Source organism: Chelonia mydas, chromosome 8 (genome assembly GCF_015237465.2).
Source record: "Chelonia mydas isolate rCheMyd1 chromosome 8, rCheMyd1.pri.v2, whole genome shotgun sequence".
NCBI lineage: Eukaryota > Metazoa > Chordata > Testudines > Cheloniidae > Chelonia > Chelonia mydas.
In genome coordinates, this window is record NC_057854.1 from 16,049,987 (window position 1) to 16,074,317 (window position 24,331).

The 24,331-nt window shown below is 45.3% G+C and overlaps 1 protein-coding gene and 1 long non-coding RNA gene across 6 annotated transcripts in view; one reads left to right on the top strand and one right to left on the bottom strand.

The window, feature by feature from the left end:
- Positions 1-210: 210 nt before the first annotated feature.
- Positions 211-14,426, top strand: LOC122466823. The gene is made up of 5 exons (XR_006292683.1): positions 211-257; positions 932-1,066; positions 11,521-11,613; positions 11,950-12,001; positions 14,123-14,426. It is a non-coding gene; the product is annotated as an uncharacterized LOC122466823 (long non-coding RNA).
- FGF1 (fibroblast growth factor 1) overlaps positions 10,703-24,331 on the bottom strand; it is a 64,053-nt gene continuing 50,424 nt past the window's right edge. For all 5 annotated transcript variants that reach the window (XM_043552851.1, XM_043552850.1, XM_007063610.4 and 2 more), the window contains 2 exons: positions 14,533-14,636; positions 10,703-11,975 (listed from right to left, as the gene is read on the bottom strand). In XM_043552851.1, coding sequence (XP_043408786.1) covers positions 11,781-11,975; positions 14,533-14,636 — 299 coding nt within the window. In that variant the 3' untranslated portion in view covers positions 10,703-11,780. The remainder of the gene's footprint in view (positions 11,976-14,532; positions 14,637-24,331) is intronic.

The following is a 24,331-nucleotide window of genomic DNA, read 5'->3' on the forward strand; positions in this document are numbered from 1 at the left end:
TTTTAATGTGATGGGGTGTTCATCCCACACTTGCCCCGAAAGGGTTAATGTAGACTGAGAAGGGGGCTAATTAACACAACAGGCCACAGCAGAGGGGAATCAGGTGGTTAAGTAATCCCTGGACTGAGTGAGGGAGTCCAGCTGAGGGGGGAAGAGCTGGGATGGGACTATAAAGACAGGATATTGGAAGGAGGAGGGGACTGCTTGGAAGGCTGTAGTCACTCCCTGAGAGAAGGGATTACACTCTGCAGAGGCAGGTAGCCTGCAGTTGTTTCATGGGAGGAGGGAGTGATGAAACTGGCAGACCCAGAGAGAGAGGGGGGAGTGCCGGAGGGAAAGGCAGGGGCACAGGGAAAGGCAGTAAGGTTCAGGAGGAAACAGACCTTGACTGCTTGCTAGAGGGTCCCTGAGCCAGAACCTGGAACGGAGTGGGGTCCTGGGTTCCCCTGCCAACTACCTAGGGAGGGGCGCTATGCAGCAGTGAATGGGAAGACTTTGGTATCCCACAAGGGGAAAATGTGAATAGTGACCTGGCCGGAGAGCCACGTCACAAAGAGGAGGCTGCAGCTCATGAAGCGAGAGAGATGGAGAGACAGTGTGAAACTGTGGGAAGGGGTGTTGACTTCATGAGCTATTCCCTAAAGTGACTAGGAGGAGGTGCCATCCTAGCAGTGAGTGGTAGAGCACCCTGTCACCTGGAATCTTTGGACTGTTCTTCCCTTTTCTGGCTATGACCGTATGGTGAATTTGGTGGGCCTGAAAATAGAGAGGATTAGACTTGTCTCGATAAGGGCTGAGTTGTAGTAGTTTCTCCCCATACCCCCAATCCTTACCTGAATCCCTCTATCAGCTGTAGGGCTAAGCAGAAGCTCCCAGTTGTGCTAAATCACTTGAACACAATGCACTGAAAATATGTAAAATTTCCTGCTAGGGAGCAGTGGACAGCTCAAGGAAGTGGATAAGAGTGGAAACACTAAGGACTGAAACGCATGAGTGAGTGAGCCCAGAGCACCCAAAACTCTTCCACAGTAAAAACTTTCCCAGTAACACTCAGCACCTTCCTCAGGTAATATAGTGAATGAGAATCCAAAGAGACTAAATTACCCCCTGCAACCAGCTCATCAAAGTGAGCCAGGTCTGGGGATAGTTTGCTACTTTACTTTTAGTCCCCTCCCACCCTGCCTCCAAATCAACTTTCCTCATATCCCCAGGCCTCTTCAAGTCCAGGCCTCTCCTGTATGTGCCCACTGAGCTCCTTATCTGCCTGCAGTGGTTCTGATATGCTCCAGAAGGTACAAGTGCATCCCCGGCTTGTAACTGAGAGCAGCAAAGCCTTCTGGGAATCATTATGTGCTGCTTCAGGTGGGCAGCAGACAATGAATGGGGAAATAAACTGGTTTGGGAGGCCGGGGTACTGCTGGGAGGCAGAAGCAGAGATAAAATACAACTGTTAATGCGCCTTTATGCTTTCCTGGGAAGTGTGTGTCTCTCTATGTGAATGTGAGCAAACTGAAGCCTTGGTATGGGGGGCTGGGGGCATCTCCACGGTCCATGTCCCTTATACTGCATGGAAGAAACCTTAAAAAGGAATTGTCAGTGTGGTGAATAGTTGACCCCAGTGATCAATGGGGTGCCGGGGGTGTCGTTCTTCATCACTGTGAAAGTTGGATGTAAAGAAATAAGATAGCCCCTAAGACTAATATTACACCCTGCAAAACACATTAGGTCTCCTTATACAACCCAGATACCTTTCACAGGTAGTTCTGAGGCTGGCTGAGGATCTAGAGATCTCCTTAGGAATCAGTTCCTGGTTTTCCCCTTACGCTCAGGCAATATTCTAGCCTTGGATTTCTTTCTTTTTTCATAATGTGTTTCAAAAGAGTTAGGAACTTGGAAGTTTTAAATCACACAGATTGATGGGAACTGGTATACAGTTTGTCATCAAAAACATTTTGGCTGAAATCTGGTCCTTGCTAGTTCCTTCTGTACCCCAGGTGTTCTGTGGCATTTTTACATAGTAATGAGTTAGGTAGTGGGGCCCATGCATAGGTAAATGTAGCAATCATTATGAACTCCTACAGCAGGCATACAGTCTGGGATATCATGGTCTGTTCTGAGAGAGAGGTCGTCAACCAGGACACCAGGGCATCTTTAACTGTCACCCAGCCAGTAACCAGAGCTGGGTTTCATGTTGGACTACTAACAGGTATGACACAAGGTGCCGCTTCATGCCCCACCCCCCTCATAGTGCCCCATTTTATAGGAATTTTGTGGGGAGAAGCCGAGAATGACTGCATAATATGAAATAACCCTCCCCCCAGTGATGTGGAATAAACCTCCTCTCTTAGATGTACGGGTTCCTCCCTTAAATCAGGCAGAGAAAGCCCAAGTCTGGGGCTCAGTAATTGCCTCTTGCCCCGAGGGCAAAACTCTTTGAACTGTTTGTAACTTCAGCTACTAATGTCATCCTTGCTTGTTCATTCATCTGGAGCAATTACTGAGGATTATTTTTCAGGCAAAGTGTTGACATTTTCCCCCAGTTTGGTGTCAAGCATAATCTGAGGTGGTAATTTTTGGGCTTCAGATGTCTAAAGAAAGGAATGCCCTGGGGTTAAAGAGGTGTTGGAAGACAGCAGAACGAAGCCTAGTATTACAGTTTCTAGCTTTCCTGTTAAAGTAGAAATCCTGATCACCTGTACGTACATACATTCATATTCTCGCTGAGTGACAGCCCAGCCCTGTGAGGGGAAAAATTAACAAGACACTTGTTAATGCTTCTGCCATTCACTATCCACATCACCCCGTCTTGTCCCAGCTCCAATCCATGTGTCTGCTGCTATAACTAACATCCTAGTGTTTCCCAAGGACTAACTGCCAGAACAGTGTGCATTACCTAAGAAATAAGACACAGCTGGGAGCTTTTTTCCTGCAGCCTATTGGTTTGAATACAGGATTTCCCACAAATTTTCTGTGTTAATTGGACAGTGCACAGATTTTGGCCTTTGTGAAATTGGCTGCCACCAGGTATTTGTTTAAATCCCAGGTGTTATTAAGCAGTCACAGAACAGTGGCACTGGAATAGGCTTTGTTCCCAAGTGAATAAACTCTGAGGTTGAAGTACCTTTACCGGCTCAGGTGTGAAGTCTACCCTTAGCAGGATGGTACTGAGCCATCATATTCTATTTTATTCTCTCTTATTTAGTTAAAAACAAAAAAAAACCATTGTTTTTGTTTTTTTGGAAAAGATTGCCAAGAGTGAGTAGATTATAGGTGCTCAGAATTAAAATACAGAAGATGACCTGAACAATAAAGCTATTGTATGTGTTGGGCCATTGGGGATTATGCATGGAAGCTGGAAATTGCCATTTGTATTCCATCACAAATTGGGGCCACCTTGTGCTAGGCACTGTACATACACATAATAAAAGAGCATGCCTTGAAGAGCTTACTGTCTAAATAGGCCAGGCAGACAGAGTGGGAGAAAGGGAGTGTTATTGTTCCCATTTTACAGATGGGAACTGTATGCCGATGGACAACTACAATGAGTTGCATTTTACAGATGGAGATGTCTAGAGTTTTAATAGTAAATATTAAAAAAACAAACAATACCCCTTCAAACCCCAAAAGTATGTGGGGATCTAACCCTCTTGCTTCAAGACAGAAGCCAACCACTGGCTAATCGGGGGTCAGGAGCAAACTTTCCCTAAGGGAAGATTATCCTATAACTGCCTAGTGTGGGGTTTCTTGCAGCTTCCTTTAAAGTGGCTGGAACTGGCCACCATCAGAGACCGGATGCTAGACCAGATGGATCAGTATGAAACTTTGGTATGCAAGAGACACAGAGGGCCTTCTAGAAGCAATTCAGGAGGAGAAATGACTCTTTGACATGACTTACATATGGTTCCCCCACATCAGACAGAACATTCCAGAAGCAGTGGGATCAGGGGAAGTAATTACTATAAAGTTGATGTTCACTGTATCCAATAGACATGCTTTTTCCTCTTTTGTAAATTAAAAAGATCAATGGGGTCTGTATTTAAATGGCCAGTAAGTAACTTATTTTCTAGCTAGGAGCTAGTGCCCCATAGCTCTGGAATCCCATGTGGCTGGTTCTTCAGGGCACTGCACGTGGCTCTTTTAGTCAATGTCTTAAGACAGGGTTTCTCAAACTGGGGTCCGTGGACCCCTGGGGTCTGGCCGCGCTGATCAACTCCTCCCCTTCCTTCCCAGTGCCGCCTGCATGCTGCAGAACAGCTGTTCCGTGGCGTGCAGGAGGTGCTGGCAGGGAGCAGAAGGAGTGGGGAGGAGGTGGAAAGAGGAGGGGCAGGGGAAGTGGGGGTGGGGCCTGGGGCTGAGCGGGGGCCTTGAGGCTCCCCGTCCCGCCCCTGGCCCCAGCTCACCTCCGCTCTGCCTCCTCCCCTGAAAGTGCTGCCCCGCCCTGCTTCTCCGCCCCCTCCCCGGCTTCCCGCGAATCAGCTGTTTGGTGGGAAACTGGGGAGGGCTGAGAAGCAGGCCGTGGCTTCCCGCTCAGGCCAAGGGAGGCGGAGGTAAGCTGGGGCAGTGGGGCGTGAGGAGGGCCGCCCGCGCCGCAGCAGGTAACCCGGGTGGGGGGAGGCGCACAGGGGAACTGCTCCCCGCCCCAGCTCACCTCCGCCTCCCTCGGCCTGAGCGGGAAGCCGCCGCCTGCTTCTCAGCCCTCCCCAGTTTCCCACCAAACAGCTGATTCGCGGGAAGCCGGGGAGGGGGCGGAGAAGCAGAGTGGGGCAGCGCGTTCAGCGGAGGAGGTGGAGCTGAGGTGAGGTGATCTGGGGCCGGGCGCAGGGCGGGGAGCTGCCGGTGGGGGCTCTGCACCCACCAAATTTTCCCCGTGAGTGCTCCAGCCCCGGAGCACCCAGGGAGTCGGCACCTAAGGCGCCACTTTTGATGTGATCAGTGGAGGAGCGGCCACTCCCCCTGCTCCCCCCCTAGCTATGCTCCCCCGCCCCTAGGAGCCAGAGGGACCTGCCGGATGCTTCCTGGGAGCTGCCCCAGGTAAGCACCACCGGGACTCCCCAACTTGCCCCCCCGGCAGGTGCCTTTGGCTCTTAGGGGTGGGCACCCACTACGGTGGCCCACGAGACCCTCCTGCCCGGTTCTGGGGGCAGTCAGGGGACAGGGGAGGGGGTGGATGGGGCAGGGGCATCAAGGAACGCGGTGGGGTTGGATGGGGCAGGAGTCCCAGGGGGCGGGGGTGAGCAACGATCCTCTCGTGGGGTGAGGAGGGAACCCGTTAAGATTTTGGCAGCTCATCACTGGATATGGACAAAGATTTTTATTATCCATATAGGTACAAACAGTAGCTTAATTAACATTGGTCTCTTGTCTCCATTGTAAAGCACTGTAGCTGGCAGTGCCTCTGAAGCTTTTATGGGCACAATCTCCTGTCATGTCTAAGGCGTTCTTCTGAACAAGTCACTACATTTGACTTAGAGGGAAATTAATAATGTTGCTATCAAAACTTGGAAGAAGCCTTCAGACTCAGGAAGTGCAGAAGTTTAGGAGTGCAGCAATTAGTACAGCAATTCAAAAGTGCAGCAATTAGTGGCTAATTATTGCTACATATTTCAACATTAATGAGACATAGATACAGAGGAAAGATTCGTCTTTATTTATACTTCCCACATTCAGATTGTTTGGCAGCTTTCTTCTTTTGGAGGGTTTGCCTGCAGCAAGAAACAGTTCTCCTGCAGAGGGGAATGAAAAATAATGTCTCCAAGAGTAGCCCAAGTGGGTTGAAATATTAAACCAACACAACCTGAACCTCACAACTGAATGTATTTCTCACATTAAAGGCCTTGAGAATGCACCAGAAACATGGAATTCAATATTTAGCATTTGTATTGTTTGGCAAGTCTGAGCAAGTGCTTTAATTGTGTGTGTCAATTCTAGCTGGTCATTCCTAGAAGTTCATAGACGTTCCAATAGCAGATTTGCATCTTATCAATCACCCCATATTTTTCATGTCATTAGCATTTTGTGTAGCTGTCACTCAGTCTTTTCTAATTGATCAGCAATGGACGCAGAGGGCCAGGTTGTGGAGCCCTTACTCATCCCCAGGGACCGGGATTGCACAATCTAACCTATTTGAAGAAAAGGAGTCTGTGCAGGAACATTGCTGATTCAGAAGACAGAGACCTGATGTTGTCAGGCCTGAACTTTTCGGACATTCTTCCCTGCATTACCTCAGTAAATACTAAGGAATTTTCAAATGTGTTTTGGTGGTTGTGGAGAGAGAGAGAACTCTAAGCAGCCAAGAAAAATGGGTCAGTAGAGTTCTGACTAGTTACTTCTCATGGATGCTGCATGTGCAAAATACGAACCTTGGATTTGAGGGCATTGTGTGATGAAGTGGTTACAGAGAAGATGTGGAAGTTCCTGGGTTTTGGTACTCTACCATGTGGCACTGAAGAGGATCTTTGAGATATAGGAATATTAATCAACTCAGCTCTAAGAATGGTTACGAAATGATCATGAGGATCTCCTAGGTCTTCTCCTTTAAAATCAAATCTTGCATCAGGGTTGAGCTTTCTTGGGAAAATATAAAAGATTTTGGGGCAGGGTAGGAAAGTTTATCCTATTTTTTCCCCATAATAAATTCTAACGTGGCCATCTTAGTGCACATACTAAAGCTGTGGTTCTTCATGTCATTAAACTGAGATTTCTGCTTTGATTTGCATTGTGTAGGAGAAATTTCACAGTCCTATGTTCCCAACAGTGATGCTATCATCCACTTCCTCTGAATTATAGGTATTATTAATAATATTTTGCAGTGCAGATGCTATGTTATGTTGAAGCATCAGATGTTGGTGCTACTTTTTCAGCAGATACGTGAATGCATTCCACATGTGACTGCTTTAGTTTTTTGAGGTAGACAACATTAAACCTAGATAATCGAATCACTGTAGATAAGTACGCCCACCTTAAGTGTGACATATAATTATCTTGTCTCGGTCCCCACTCATCGTCAACCCGGATTTGAATTAGCGCGAAGGCCGTGGAGCCTCTGAACCAGTTTCGTACCAGACATGGAATTTGTGCTGCAGTGGAATTTCGGTGGCGTTTTAGAGACAGTCCACTATGGCATTGTGGGCAGCTACAACCCATGACACGCATTGTTGAGGACTGAAAAATGACTCAACTTCCTGGAGGTCTTCATGCCTTGAACATCATTGATAAGAATGCTGTGGCTTGGCTTGACCAGATTGCATATGCGAAATAATAAGTACACCCACACATAAGTACACATATGCATATGTATATTCAATGAAAAAACTTTATCAAGCTGGGGTTAATTATAAGAACATACTGATTGATAAAGGAAGAAAACTTGAAAATAAATTTTTAAGTTTCAAAAAAAAATGGGGAAGGCATGACATTTTCAATCACAGTGAAACTTAAAAGAAAAAGTTGTAAAGTCTGGAAATGGACAATTGTGGCCTCCTGCCCCCAAAAACCTTAACTCTCCTTCTTCATCTGTACCCACCTTCAATGCAAATTGCAGATATTTACACCTTAGCTCATATTGTCATTGATGAAGATATGTGGTGCTACTACACTGTCCTGTAACACTGTTGTGTGCCACACTCTTCAACTGTATATGTGACATTCATAATTGGACATGGTCTTCTTGTTCAGCACCCATTGAAAAAAGCAGCATCAGTATCTTAGGCTTACTTTTAATATAGATACCAAACACCCGTCCTGATTCACAGCCCAGGATACTAATGGCCTCATTTACGGAGTTGTTGCAGGTTCCCTGCCCCTCTGAAAATCAAATCAAGCTCTTGATTAATCCAAACAGCGGGCATAAAAGGTTTTAGCTAAGTAACTTCTCCCTGTCTTCTGATGAATCAGACCATGACAATTTGGGTTGCTAAACCTGAAAGGCCAAATTTTCAGTACCTTTTACATAAAAATTGCATGCGAGTTTACTGTGGAGAGTTGTGGTCCTCCTGTAAGCAAATGATCTGTTACCCTTCTAGCAGGTCACATGCATACCTAGATACTGTAGTTGCATGTGCAATTGTAGTAAGTGCAAGAGATGCCATTTTGGAGATATTTTTGTACATGATCTTGTGCGTGAGCAAGGACCTGAAGGCCTGATTGAAGGTATTTTTGCCACATGTGTAAGGGACAACATAAGGCTCTCTCTGTAGGCCATTCTGTGAAAGGAGCCAAAGACTTCTGGTTCTAGGCTCTTGATTGCTAATCTTGATCTTGATCCTGTGTATGCAGGAAAATATCTCACCCCATGAGATGTACTTTAAAGAGGGACATTATGAAGGGGGAATAGATAATGGATTGGGGAGGCAAAGGATAATAGCTCTATACTGGGGTAGTTTATAATTATGAGCATTGTAGTAAGTGAAAGCGATACACGGATAAGTGAGGTCTGAAAACTTTCATAAATACTGTGGGGGAAAAAATGTATATTCTTGTTTCAGTGCATTCCCCTCCCTTTCTCCCCCACTCCTAATTCCACAACTGCAATCTATGGAACGTACTTGTGTCAATTTCATTATTACATTAATTTAACATGATTAGTAACAAATCAGACTAAAAGAATCATAAACTTGCACTGCTGGTTTTGGAACAGATGGTTCCTCAGTAGCAGAACATCCCATAGTCATGTTTGTTCAGGAACAAAGTGTGTCATTGAAAACATTCAAGTAATGGCTGGAACCTTGGAGGTAACGCCCATTTCTGGGAAGGATAGTGGTGTCTCTTGGCAAAAGTAAAGCGGAAAAAATAGATTATAATATCTAATTAGCGGACACTGCAGGCCTTGTCTTGATGTTTTCAGGAGGTACAGTACATTTAAACAAAAATGAATTTGTGTACTCTGGTTCTACTACAGTCTACCTGGCAGTAGCTGAACACACTGACAGAGCCAGGAATCAGATGCAGAGATGTTCTGCCTTGAGTGCAGGGGACTGGACTAGAAGACCTCTCAAGGTCCCTTCCAGTCCTATGATTCATGTATCATCAGGAAGTTAGCCTGTTATAGCAATTCAGAAGTTTTGTATGCAAACCACAAAATCTATTTTGCAGTTTTAGAAATCCACTAAATATTAATAATAATAATTTTTGCAATTGTAGACTGGAGGAGAGAAGATGAGCAGTCTTTTATTAGAAAATTCCCCCACCCCAAAATAAGAGGATAACAGGAAGTGGGGGGGAAGGTAGAAGAACAGAAAGGTAAAAGAATGGGAGAGGAGGGGAAGGAAGGGGGGCAAAGAAGGGAAAGGAGTGCAACATCTTGGCTTTCCATTAGCTAGGAATTAATCAAAGGTTTCTACAAAGTTAGACCAAATCTTTTTCAAATTTGTCAGAGGTTTCTCTTCCAAATGTTAGATAAGTTGTCTTAATGCAATTAGTGAACATATAGTTCCACAATTTGTAATGTTTTGAAATATAAACAATGAAAATAAACACTATTTTCCCAACCTTTTACTCTACCAGGAGCATTTGTCCCTAGTGACCTAGAGTCATTAAATAAACTATTTTAACCATTAAAAAAAATTAGGCACCCAGTGTATCCTTTAAAATTGATTAAATAGAGCTGAAGTCTTTACAGTTGTGAGTGTTAAGAAGGGAAGGGAAGTGTGCTGAAAAGTGGATGGGAATCTACGTGGTTATGGGCCACGTAGATGTGTTTACTACCCAGAATGTCACGCAGGACAAAGGAGAGAAGACACTTAGCGTGAAAATCACCTTAGTCTATGCTCTGTCCGGACTATAGTGAATCTCAGCCTTCCTGAATTTTTGGAATTACAGGCTATTTTGCAAAATTAGAACAAATCTTTCTATTTATTTAACTTATTCCCCAGTGTAGGTACCAATTCTCTAGGGGCTCTGTGTGTTGATCTCTCATTAACTCTCAATGACAGCTCTGCTCAGAGGGAAGCTACAGTGCAGAGCACAGTGATGCTGATATTCCCCAACAAGAAGGAAGGGGGTTGATTCATGCGCACAGTCCTTAAGCTAGACTCCTAGCAAAGTAACTCACTGATGCACCATATCCCTGAACCTGCTTGCATGGAATTCAATGGGAGCAAGATTGAATCACAGAAATACAGTAGCGATACTAGCCATAGCAATGGCAGAGACGAGGGGCTTATCTACACTTAAAATTCTACAGCAGCACAGGGTTCTCCCATCAGCGTAGGTAATCCACCTCCTCAAGAGATGGAGGCCGTTCTGTGACACAGGGACTTAGATCATTTAATTACAACGCTCAGAAGTGTAGATTTTTCACACCCCGACTGAAGTAATTTTCTAGTTTAGAAAAATTTCAGAGTAACAGCTGTGTTAGTCTGTATTCGCAAAAAGAAAAGGAGTACTTGTGGCACCTTAGAGACTAACCAATTTATTTGAGCATAAGCTTAATTGGTTAGTCTCTAAGGTGCCACAAGTAATCCTTTTCTTTTTAGTTTAGAAAAGTGAACTGGATTCTGTTTCTTCCTGTGCTTTTATAAATGGTGATGTGTATTATGTTCCAGTCAAGTTACAGCTGTGCAAACCAAGTCAATGAGTTTACACAAGTGTCAATGAAGGGAGAATGTGACCAGCAGAGCTTTCATTCTAAGTGATAATACATGAAAAAGGAAGAACCCAGTTTGACTGTCAACTCACAGGCTGAGTTTTCAGGGCTGTCAGGTAGAAAATAACTCTTTATTAGTAAACTCAGCACATACGGTGATATGGAACTCACTGAAGTCCCATGGTGCCATTTTTACAGTGTCACAATTCTATTATTCAGAATGGAACTACGCTTTCAAATGGAAAATTCACTTTGGGGGCAAAATAAAAATGGTAAATTATTTTACAGTAATATAGTTCCACTTCCCTTTCCCCCATGACCTTTCTCCCAGACTTTCTTGTCAAAATCATACCCCTCTTTATCCCATCTGCATCCTTCTTGAGATAACATTAATTGGCTTTGACTGCCTATAATTCATATTCTTGAACTCTTTATAATGTATACACAGTCACTTAATAAATAAATACAAATTACATATGAAGGATATTAACAAGAAATATAGCAATATTAGTAGTGTATGACTGGCTTAGATGTCTAGTTTTCAAGAGTATGGGTCGTGGTTAGTTCAGTTGCACACAATTAGGATATGTGCAGAATTCTTGGCTATGCTTTCAGTTGATAAATTGAATACTGATGCAGTTTTAAATTTTTTGACGTGTATATTAGATACTGTCTAGATTGCTTTAAAATACCTATGTATTCCAGGGGAGTTTCACTTTTATGGGAATATAGATCATGCACCTCTCTCTAGGTGTGTGTATTCCCCTGGTAATAACTTCTTGATTTAGTGTTCTAGTAAGCCATGCATTTAGGGCAGTAACTTTCCTGGGAGCTCCCTTTGAAACACAAGTTTATGCATATTCTATGGAGTCATTTTGCATTTTTCAGTGCACACATTTTGCCTCAAATGTGCCTCACACATGCTTTCTATTGTGCAGGTCGGACCATGGAGACCCGTCAACAAGAATGCATTGGAGAGACAACTTGCCCATTGCTCTACAAGTATTTTCCTCTCCTCCACGTTAAACTTGGTTAGTGCACAATTAAATAGCTCTATTTTATTTTTAAAGCGTTTAGATTTAAAATTCCTGGATCTAAAATTAAGCTCTTTGTCACACTGCCCAGTGAAAGAGAGAGAGAAGAATAGTAGTTGGTGCTTACGACTCAGGGTCATTTTATGGCACCCTGGGTACTTCTCTTAATCAGCTGACACTGGCAGTGGAAGGAAAAGGATGGCCTTTTGGCCATAGTGAGTCCGCGGTCCCAGTTTGCAGTTTCCATTCTTCTTTAAGCCAACGAACCAGTTCTTATCTGCGTGCTTCTTAGACGTGTACGTGTTGTAATGATTTTCTTCCATTCTTTCCAAGAACAAGCATTCCTCACTCGGTAACAGCTGAAAAAGAGTTCCAAGTATCCACGGTGAGAGCGAATGGCATAAGCATAATCCTAAATGCAGTGATCTAGATTCAGTTAGACTTGGGGAGGCGTGGTTTGCCATGAGGCTCTACCCAAACCCCCCTTTAAGACCACTGTATTTTTTTAATCTGACTCCCTTCTGTTAATACAATGTTCATTTAAAACAGGCACTTTCCTAAAATTGGTGGAAGCTCGTGCTAAGTAGGCTTCCTTGGCTTAGCTAACTTCTCTACAGTAACTTGTTCATGGCACCTGCATTTCAATCAGCTACAAGTGAGCTGTGACACTACCCTGTCTGCAATCAGTTCCTTTGTCAAAGAACCCCACACCACCTCCTGAGCACCTACACATCCTGGGCCCAGTTAATCCGTAGTGCAGTTCTATTGAAATCAGTGCAATTGGTCCACTCTTTCTGCAGCTGCCAAGTAGCTAGCTACCACTGTGGAATTATATCTGTAAGCTGCTTTCTTGAACACTCACCAGCTCTGAGACACTGTGACAGAATGCAGGGGAGTTTTGACCTTCTCCTTTTCCGACCTGGGCTGGTTCACCCCTCCTTAGGCAACCTGGTGACCCCAGGCTTCCCAGGGATCACTATACTGATGCAGAACTTAGCGCGCACACCCAAATGGCATTGCCCACTGCAGCCCAGAACTCCTGAGTTCAAGCAATCCGCTGGCTTCAGCCTCCCAAGTAGCTGGGATTACAGTTGTGCACCAGGGAGCCTGCACTATCATCACTTAGGGCATCTTAAGTGTAGACATGCCCTGTGTTAGCAGCCATGTTTCCAGTGTGGAGCAGGGATCCAAGATCGTGGGGAGGGCAGCTGGGCTCCCAGCGGGGAGATCCATGCCTGGAGCCTGGTATAGCTGCCCCATTCCCAGAGGGGAGCCCGGGGAGGGCAGCTGGGCTCCAGCCAGAGAGATTCACGCCTGGAGTCCAATCAGCTGCCATGCTCCTGGTGGATTGCTGGGAGCTTGGATGGCAGCCCGGATCAGAGCAGGGAGCTGGGACCCCACAGGCAGCAGGACTCCTTGTGGGGAGTCCAGGGGTCAGCCTGAGCCAGGAGCCTGGGTGGCAGCTGGGCTTCCAGTGGAGACCAGCCAGCAGCCAGGCTGGGGAGCCAGGAGCTGGCTTTCTTGTCAATTTCACAGCTCAAGCTGTGAATTTGACAAGAATGACGGCCAATAGAGATAAGTAACGCAGTGGCTGCAGGGACACTGTGTCACTGTAACTGCACTGACATAAGCGCTATGCCTCTCTTGGAGGTGGAGTTGTTATGTCTGTGTAGTAGGGCAGTTACATTGGTGAGAGCAAGGCTGTAGTGTGTACCCTGATATGATGAGTTCCATGTAAGCTGCCGTATGTCGACCTAAGGCTATAGTGTAGATGAGGCCTTAGAAGCTAATTAGTGCCCCAGGAAAAAATGATTAGGATTAATGAACTCAATTGGCCATCAGCCCAGGAATGATCAGAGGCACTGGAAGGAAGTGCCAGGGGAGAAAAGAGAGAGGGGAGAAGGGAGGAACAGGGCTAGCTGGGGCCTAGTTACAGAGAGTGCTCAGACTCAGAAGACCTCTGCTCCTCTCAGGTCCTGCAGAGAGGGCCTAAAGCTGGGTAAACACTGTAAATAGGTGGGAGCATGGGGGACCCTGGTGATACTGGTGAAGGGGACTTGAAATACAGCTTCACTGATAGCACACCTGGAGGACTCTGTTCAGTTTCTGGGGTAAGAAGGTGAGGTGGAGCAGGGCCCCAGTGACAGATGCACATGCTTAACAGAGAAATCAGCAATTGTATGTCATACCAAAATTAGGGTGATCTCAGGTCAGTTGTTAACAGACATCACATGGGGCACTAAGTGTCCTTATTGGGAGAATGACCGGAAAGGCCAAGGTTTGAATGGGCTTGGAGACACTGCTACCTTCTCCCTCGTACAGATCCCTGCAGATCACAGCTGAGACAAATGGGCAAGCAGGTGGCTGGGAGCTATGCTGCTACCTGTGGTTTACTTAATCTGAGAACAGAAAACTTCACCTCAAATCAGTACCTTTTCAAAGCACTAAATTCACCTAGCAAGGACGTTGAGAAGTTTTAAGCTACAATGTCACATTTGCATCATAGAATGAAGAGTCTGATGTGATGCGTCCTGAAAAAAAGGCGTTTACAAAACAGGACGGTGGCCACCCGGTGAAAAGCAGCTGAAATTTCTCTGCAGTCTATGGGCAAGAGAGATGTTTTGGTCAAGAGTTCCTAATAGAGTCTCTCTCTGAAAACTGGCAGCTGAAATGACACTATAATGATGCTGCTACTGCTTCCAACTATGAACTATAATATGTTAAATATTTTGGGGCACCTTTACAAGCTTTTATTTATTTATTCCAAAAATAAAGTTGGGTAAAGAGTGGTGACCCAGCTGCAAAAATAACAAACAGAGACTAAATGTTGCTTGTGGGTTACATTACTCAGAGCTACAAGATTTCTGCCAACCTCAAAACTCTCCATGTCTGGTACCACATCAACCTCATACTTACTGATCCATATAAAAGTCCATTGGGATCCATAGCCAAAAACTGTCCAGACTCGGTGCTCTTTATATATACCTCACCCACGCTTTCCGCACTTAGCTGCAGCTGAACTGAAAGTAAAAATAAAACAACAAAAATAAAAGCAAAAAAAAAATTGTCACAGATATGGCAATGCTTCTAGGAAGGTTAGCAATGGGAAAGAATTGTATGCTGATCCAAAGTCCCTGTTCATAAGGGTGAGACTGTTTGTAAGGGAGACAGTATAGCGCTGAAACAGTAAACTCCTCCTTGTCCGATCCCCATCCCCATGTTTTAGGAACGAAGGGCCAAATTTTCTTTTATTTACATCAGAGGTAGACTTTTTTTTTTTAAAGCACTGGATATGGATTCAGGAGATCTGGGTTCTAGTTCTACCTAACAGACCTGCTCTATGACCTTGGCAAGTCACGTAGTGCTTTCTGCCCCTCAGCTCCCCACCAGTAAAATAGGTGTAGTAATAATCTTTTCTCCCATCCTTTGTTCCTTGTCCATTAAGAGTGCTAGCTCTTTGGGGAAAGCCCTGTCTCTTACCATGTGCCTCTGCAGCACAGAGCACAGCAGAGCCTTGATCTTGGTTGGAGCTTATTGGGGCTAATGTAACACTAATAATAATAGTAATAATCCAATGACAATGGAGTTACTCCAGTTTCATGTACATATAACTGAGAGCAGAGTTCAGCCCCAGGTCTTTTTTTATTTAAAAGTTTCTTATTCATATAATGTTTTGAGTATATGTTTATTAATGTCTAAGTGTAGTTATTCTCCCAGCCACGAGGGGTACTAAATAAGTAGGAAAGGTCAGTCTCCATCCTAGAAAATATCTACTTTTGGAGGCATGCCAAGTGATCACATTTTTATACTACTATAATCTGGGTAGCTGCCCCACCATCATGTAAACAGAGAGAGAAAACAATTGGCAACTGAAGAAAGATCTGGATAGTATAATGCAGTGGTTCTCAAACATTAGCAGCCAGAGGACACCCATTTTGATTTAAAATTTTTTGCAGCCCCCCCAGCCCTCTGCTCAGGTCCCATCTTTACTCCACCCTTTCCCTCAAGTCCCCCCCCCTTCCCTGCCTCTTTCCACCTCCTCCCCTGAGCACCCCCCCCCCCCCGGCTCCCTCCTGCATGTCACCAAACAGCTGTTCTGCGGCATGCAGGAGGCACTGGGAGGGAGGGGAAGGAGTTGATCAGCAGGGCCGGTGGCCCTGGACATGACTTGTGGACCCCCTGGAGCACCTTCAGGGGTCCCAGTTTGAGAAACCCTGGTATAACGTATTAAATCTCTGACCTGTCAACTGAGACTGCTACTAGGGCACCAGTTGGCGGTGAATGTGACATGGAGAGTTGTCCATTAGGAACTGGACTGAGACCCTGAATCACTTCAACACAGACCACCAGACTTTGACTTTCAGTCACTACGAACCTAGACTGGATTTGAACTGGTGACTTTGACGGGGGGGAAGCTCTGTGTATTCCTCTTGCATCGCCTGAGGTGTGCTGGACCAGCGAGCAGGCCCTGGTGTCTATACCACACTTGATGTCCTCTTCCATAAAATTGCATTTTTTTTTAAACTTCCAATTTGAGCTGTGTGGTCACTCTTTCCTGCTGGTTACTTTTCTTCTTAGTTCACTCTGTGATGGTCTAGGCAAAAATGATTAAAAACCCAATGCTCATATCTTTCAAAAATATATTTCCACTAGGGAGGAGGATCCAATAGATAACAAGCTTTAGGGCACATTCTTGAAAACTCTTTCCATTCAGACAGAAGACTTAAATGCTACTGTGATGGACAACTAGGCAGAAATATTCTAGCCAGCTCTAGTGTGAATAATTGAAACATCACTTTAAAACAGGCAAATAACTATTGTGTTCATCATGTGAAGAGTCTTACAAAATCAGGATCATGAAGCATCAAATTTCTTGGCCTCCAAACAGCTTTCTTCTGCCCTGGAAAGACACATTATAAAATAGTGTCCGTGACCTGGGGGAATCCAGGGCCTCTGGGGGACACGTGTGGGATTCTTACTTCTGATTCCTTCCTTATTTTATTTTAGCCTCATTTTGGCAAGAAAAAAAATAATGTCGTCTCTTGAAATGACAGAAGCCCTTGTCCCTGTGAAACCTTTGCCACTGTGGCTCAGATCCTTTAATCTGGCACTTACTGTTCAGTAAATAATGTTTGATTAGCAAACTGGATGGGAGCAGATTTGCTGTAATTTATGACTCCTTTGTTTGCTCTGTTCAAATTGGGATTTTGCATTCAGCCCGTCCTTGAGCTGGAACACCACCAATCTGCTTATGTTCTGCTCAATGCTGCATTCCCAGAACCCGGTAAAGGGAGTAAACTAGGAAGGAGAGAGGGAAACTCTCCATGTCTCCATGTCTAGTTGGCAGCCGGTGTCAAGTGGAGTGCCCCAGGGGTCGGTCCTGGCGCCGGTTTTGTTCAATATCTTCATAAATGATCTGGAGGATGGTGTGGATTGCACTCTCAGCAAATTTGCGGATGATACTAAACTGGGAGGAGTGGTGGATACGCTGGAGGGCAGGGATAGGATACAGAGGGACCTAGACAAATTGGAGGATTGGGCCAAAAGAAACCTGATGCGGTTCAATAAGGATAAGTGCAGGGTCCTGCACTTAGGACGGAAGAACCCAATGCACAGCTACAGACTAGGGACTGAATGGCTAGGCAGCAGTTCTGCGGAAAAGGACCTAGGGGTTACAGTGGATGAGAAGCTGGATATGAGTCAGCAGTGTGCCCTTGTTGCCAAGAAGGCCAATGGCATTTTGGGATGTATAAGTAGGGGCATAGCGAGTAGATCAAGGGACGTGATCGTTCCCCTCTATTCGACATTGGTGAGGCCTCATCTGGATTACTGTGTCCAGTTTTGGGTCCCACACTACAAGAAGGACGTGGATAAATTGGAGAGAGTCCAGCGAAGAGCAACAAAAATGATTAGGGGTCTGGAACACATGACTTATGAGGAGAGGCTGAGGGAACTGGGATTGTTTAGTCTGCAGAAGAGAAGAATGAGGGGGGATTTGATAGCTGCTTTCAACTACCTGAGAGGTGGTTCCAGAGAGGATGGTTCTAGACTATTCTCAGTGGTAGAAGAGGACAGGACAAGGAGTCATGGTCTCAAGTTGCAGTGGGGGAGGTTTAGGTTGGATATTAGGAAAAACTTTTTCACTAAGAGGGTGGTGAAACACTGGAATGCGTTACCTAGGGAGGTGGTAGAATCTCCTTCCTTGGACGTTTTTAAGGTCAGGCTTGACAAAGCCTTGGCTGGGATGATTTGATTGGGGATTGGTCCTGCTTTGAGCAGGGGGTTGGACTAGATGACCTCCTGAGATGTCTTCCAACCCTGATATTCTATGATTCTATGATTCTATGAAACAGGAAGAGTGGCTGCTACATAACTAAAATAATCAGCCAAGAGTGAGAGAGAGCATCCACCCACAATGCAGTAACAAAGTCCTCTCTGGCTGGGTGTAAAATTTCTAGGCTGGTAGCAGGCAGCAACATGGCTGAATGGGAAAAAGAAGAGAGAAGTAGTTTGGGAAGGAAAAGCGGGCAAGAGCCCATGCACGGATTCCTCTCAACCCTCCCCACCAGGAACTAGGTAAAATAGAGAATAATTAAGAATCGGCCCCAAACCTTTGTCCATTTTTGGAACTGAGCATGAACTTCACGTTTACGAGTCCAAAATGGTCTGCAAAGTTTTCTTTCCTTGTCCGATCTCCAGAATCAGAATTGCCTGAATATTGCAAGAAAGATGCTGCAGATGGCATTACTAATTAGAACTGGATGCAGTGCCAGAAGGATTATTCTCAGCAGATCTCCTACCCAAGTTTGCACTCAGATAAGCATCCAAAGTTTTGGATAGTGATGAGAACAATCCCCAAATTCCAAATCGTTTGTGATTTATGCAAGAGCGAGCATTTGCAAATACAAACACATGCTCCACTAGCTCTATCAGCAGGAAAGCCTTGATAAATTGCAGATCGTCTCTTCCCCTTTGCTTTCTTGTGACCAGAGGCTCATTGTTTTTAGCGTGGCATTGGGGATGACCTTATTGCTTCTGAGCAGAGTGAATTATTTTGCTGGTAGCATAACATTCAAGAGAAACAAGTCGATTCACTTCAGTGGGTTCTTGGCTGCTCCCTGTCAGTCGGTGCTTTCTACCAGCCATATGAATAACATCCAAAGGGGCCAGGTGAGGTCACCAGCCTGCCTACACATTGAGGGTGTGTTTTATTAGGCAAATTCTCATCCCACTTAAGTATGTATAAAATAGAGGCATGGAACCTGCTTAGCACATAACTTTCAGTGCACAGAAATGTTCTCTGTACCCAGGGTTATTCCACTGGCATGTATCCCTTTAAGGAGTTTCCTCTATAAATATTTTTCATCAGGATGTCCAAGTTTAGTAGCTCATTGACACTCAGTTCCTTTCTGGCAGAGGTTTGCAAACCTACATCCTTCAGCAAGCAGCACTGGCGACATGCAAAGGGGAGTAAGCAGCCTGTCATGAGTGAACCATGGTGGAGAGCTCACCACATTAGCTGGCCATTTCCTTCTAGCGCAACCTGCTCTGATTCCTTGCTGGAGGAAGGGATCAAAGGAAGGGATACACGTTCTTGGTGCCTGGAGCTGGCAAAGGTCTGGGAAGGTAACAGATTTCCCAGAACTGTTCCTGATTTTGCGGTGACTGAGTCTGGCACTCTAAAGTCGCCGCTATGTGGTGGCCTCTAGGTAATTAGTTGATTGCCACATGCTAGTTCGTAGTGGGTAAATATCCGTTTCACAAAATCACCACTGCTGTTGGAATGCATTGATGCTCTTGTTGGCAGCTTCAGCAGACAGACTAAAGGCTGAATGAGCCTAGAGGATGAACTGCTCTCACCTGGAAAAGTGGTCCCCAGCTCAAGGGTGAGGCATGCTGGGGGAAGCCTGCACTGCCGCTGACCATGCCCTATCTGTTCTGCAGGTTTTATCACTGCCACCTTCGCTAAATCTAGCATTGTAAAAATACATAAAACAAGGTGGAAAGACAACGCTGGTCGCGAGCAGCACTGTCCACCTTCCCGGTCCTGCCTGGCCCCAGGCTTTGCAGGATTTCTGATTGACAAGGTTCTCAAGCACCGAGTGATTCACCCAATTTATGAAAGTTTGGTTGAAATTTGTTTGTCTGGTTCCAGGTGTTTCCCACCCTTCCCAGCCCTGCATGTCTAACTTTAACATGGGTTCAGTTGGGTGAACTGGCTTGGGTCTGCAGTCTTCACTTGAAGATACAAGTGTTCAGAAATGACTGGCTGAGTCCCAAAATAAACCAGCGCTTGAGGCGTGATTGCTTGTAGATCATAAGCTTGTATTGCTACACACATGTGCCTATGAAGACTTGTGAGGTCAATTTATTTGGCCACTGGGCCCAGAACCTCTCTGTCTTTGTTGGCTTAGATCAGACACTTAATATTAAAGGAATGTATAGCAGTTTATAGGCTTAAAAAATGTATATTCCTAATCCCCCCCTTGGCAAAGGGCGTGACTTGATGTTTGCTGTGAGACTCAAACCTTGCTGTGTGTGTAAGGGTACACAGGGGGCCGCACTGCCACCCACACGCAATCCCAGCTATAGTATCTCAGTGCCAAAATGACAGAGAAGTCTGTTTCAGTGCATGCAGCACTTTCAGCTCTTTGACTTGTGCATATTGTGAGCATGAACCTGCCTTCCAAAGAATCCCCCATGTTTGTTTTCCCACCTCCTCTTCTGAGCGGGGTTTGAGAAAGGTTACATGCCCAGTTTATTCTAGGTTAGAGACTTCCCGTCCCTTGCTATGTTTACTCAAAGTGAGGTCATCCTCGTTCAATCTGCTGTGAGGCTGTTTGCGTGTGTGTGTGTGTGTGTGTGTGTGTGTGTGTGAATGGCATTTATAATTAAACCTCTGCCCCAAACTGGCTTTCACGGAAAAAATAAAGCGCTAAGTTTTTATTTCAAGTGCTTTTCTTAGAATTTGTAAAGACCATCTGGCTTCTCCCAACACCACCCGTTAGCCAGATACAGCTGCAGTGTGTAGTCCAGCTATATTCCGGTAAATATTCAGTAGCAGAGTTTACACATGCAACAGAAAAGGTTCCTGCTTTGAAATCAGTGCATTGAGACGGTGTGGTCTGATGAAGAAAAGCATAGCATTACAATTCATAAACCCTGGACCACCTTAAGACAGAGGCTTGCTGTACTCATTCTTTTTCCCATCCCTGCCTCCATCTCCCCATCCAGTTCCTGTCTGGCATTTATTTAAAAAAACCCTCCCAAGCATTTTGAAAGCATAATAACCGGAATAGCTTAGAACTTCCAAACAGATTCCTTGGAATGTAAGTCCACCTCTTTTCCCTGGCACGGCTATTTTCTATAGTATGTCAGAATGCTCTTTAACAGAACCAGTCATTCTGTAGAGCTCCAGATTAGTTCAACAGTGAGCTGTTAAGGGCTACGGGCTGAGGAATCCCCTGGAGTTTTGGGACCAAATCCTCCACCATCCCCTCCCTCCTGATCTGGCTGCTTTGCACTGCTCAGTCCATGAAAAGCAGCCAGAAAGCTCTCTTAAGGTAGCAACTGGGGATTATTCTGTTGTAAGAGAACCTCAGGTGGCATAAAGCTGCATAACCAGCTCTACACCATCTACTCACTCTTCCTGGCAGAGGAGGCATGTCAGGATTGCTTTGCACCCCAACAATCTCCAGCTGGTGGTATGGTCCCAAAAGACTTGCTATTGCCAGTGGAACCCGGAGCAGACTTTAGGTCCCCAGTCTGAGGAAGCAATAAGGTAGCTGAAAGGAGGGAGGTGGTTCTTCTTGGGTCCTGGATCAAGCACAGCTTTGTCAGATCCACAGATCTGGCCTTGGGGTCTTGTTCATCCAGAACAGTCTGGGTTCCTTATAGATGCAAGGGAAAATGCTTTGAGGGATCCCCATTGACTAATATGGTCAGCTACTGAAGAAGCCAAACATCCATCCCTTCTAGCCAGAGAAGCATAGAATTTGTTTTTTCATATAACGCTTGGTATCCCAGAGCACTTTACAAAGCAATAATAACAGTAGTATGTGGTTTGAACATGGAAGAAGTGAAACATGAGAATTTAAAGCATGAACAATAATGCCTTACAGCTGTACAAAAGTTTTTATCCTGAAGAACTCCAAAATGCACTTCAAAAATGTTTAGACCTCTGAAACGCAGCCACGCCTGGGATGAAAGGTAGCAGCAACCAGTGCTAGTAGTGTGGGGAGAGAATATTCCTAGCCAAGAGTGCTGGGAAGCTCCTATTCTTACTTACTAATCTTTGTATGAGACCATTAGTTCCTTACACAGAGTAGGCGGCACTTTGGGTTTGTTTTGGGTTTTTTTTAAAGGTCTGTTGTCCGAGACCAACACACTGTGAAGTGCATAAAGAACAGGAGGACTTGTGGCACCTTAGAGACTAACCAATTTATTTGAGCATAAGCTTTCCTGAGCTACAGCCTACTTCATCAGATGCATAGAATGGAACATATAGTAAGAAGATAGATATACATACAGAGAACATGAAAAGGTGGAAGTTGCCATACCAACTCTAAGAGGCTAATTAATTAAGATGAGCTATTATCAGCAGGAGGGAAAAAAAACTTTTGTAGTGATAATCAAGATGGCCCATTTCAGAAAGTTGACAAGAAGGGATGAGGATACTTAACATGGGGAAATAGATTCAATTTGTGTAATGACCCAGCCACTCCCAGTCTCTATTCAAGCCCAAGTTAATGGTATCTAGTTTGCAAATTAATTCCAGTTCAGCAGTTGGAATCTATTTTTGAGGCTTTTCTGTTGCAAAATTGCCACCTTTAAGTCTATTACTGAGCCCTGGTCTACCCTACGAGTTTAGGTCGAATTTAGCAGCGTTAGATCAATTTAACCCTGCACCCGTCCACACAACGAAGCCATTTTTGTCGACTTAAAGGGCTCTTAAAATCGATTTCTGTACTCGTCCCCGACGAAGGGATTAGTGCTGAAATCGACATCGTCGGGTCGAATTTGGGGTAGTGTGGACGCAATTTGATGGTATTGGCCTATGGGGAGCTATCCCAGAGTGCTCCATTGTGACCGCTTTGGACTGCACTTTCAACTCAGATCCACTGGCCAAGTACACAGGAAAGTCACCGGGAACTTTTGAATTTCATTTCCTTTTTGGCCAGCGTGAGGAGCTCATCAGCCCAGGTGACCATGCAGAGCTCATCAGCACAGGTGACCATGCAGTCCCAGAATCGCAAAACAGCTCCAGCATGGACCGAACGGGAGGTACTGGATCTGATCGCTGTATGGGGAGACGAATCATTGGTATCAGAACTGCGTTCCAAAAGACAAAATGCCAATATATTTGAAGAAATCTCCAAGGGCATGATGGACAGAGGCTATAACAGAGACCCACAGCAGTTCCGTGTGAAAATTAAGGAGCTCAGGCAAGCCTACCAAAAAAACTAAAGAGGCAAACGGCCACTCCGGGTCAGAGCCCCAGACATGCCGCTTCTATGATGAGCTGCATGCAATTCTAGGGGGTGCCTCTACCACTACCCGACCCCTGTCTGTGGCCACCTGCAAGGGCGGAGTCTCCCACAACAGCGATGAGGATTTTGGGGACGAGGAAGATCATGAGGAGGAGGATGACGAGGATAGCGCACAACAGGCAAGCGGAGAAACCATTCTCCCCAACAGCCAGGAACTGTTTATCACCCTGGAGCAAATACCAGAGAGGTTGAAGTGTTCTCCGACTGGTTTTTGAATGTTATGATTCCCGATGTCTGATTTGTGTCCATTTATTCTTTTGCGTAGAGACTGTCCGGTTTGGCCAATGTACCTGGCAGAGGGTCATTGTTGGCACATGATGGCATATATCACATTGGTAGATGTGCAGGTGAACGACCCCTGATGACGTGGCTGATGTGATTAGGTCCTATGATGGTGTCACTTTAATAGATATGTGGACAGAGTTGGCAACAGGCTTTGTTGCAAGGATAGGTTCCTGGGTTAGTGTTTTTGTTATGTGGTGTGTGGTTGCTGGTGAGTATTTGCTTCAGGTTGGGGGGCTGTCTGTAAGTGAGGACTGGTCTGTCTCCCAAGATCTGTGAGAGTGAAGGATCGTCTTTCAGGATAGGTTGTAGATCTTTGATGATGAGCTGGAGAGGTTTTAGTTGGGGGCTGAAGGTGACAGCTAGTGGCGTTCTGTTATTTTCTTTGTTGGGCCTGTCCTATAGTAGGTGACTTCTGGGTACTCTTCTGGCTCTCTCAATCTGTTTTTTCACTTCAGCAGGTGGTTTTAAGAATGCTTGATAGAGATCTTGTCTCTGTCTGAGGGATTGGAGCAAATGTGGTTGTAACTTAGAGCTTGGCTGTAGACAATGGATCGTGTGGTGTGTCCTGGATGGAAGCTGGAGGCATGTAGGTAAGTATAGCTGTCAGCAGGTTTCCAGTATAGGGTGGTGTTTATGTGACCATCGCTTATTAGCACAGTAGTGTCCAGGAAATGGACCTCTTGTGTGGATTGATCCAGGCTGAGGTTGATGGTGGGATGGAAATTGTTGAAATCATGGTGGAATTCCTCAAGGGCTTCTTTTCCATGGTCCAGATGATGAAGATGTCATCAGTGTAGCGCAGGTAGAGTAGGGGCGTTAGGGGACGAGAGGTAAGGAAGCATTGTTCTAAGTCAGCCATAAAAATGTTGGCATACTGTGGG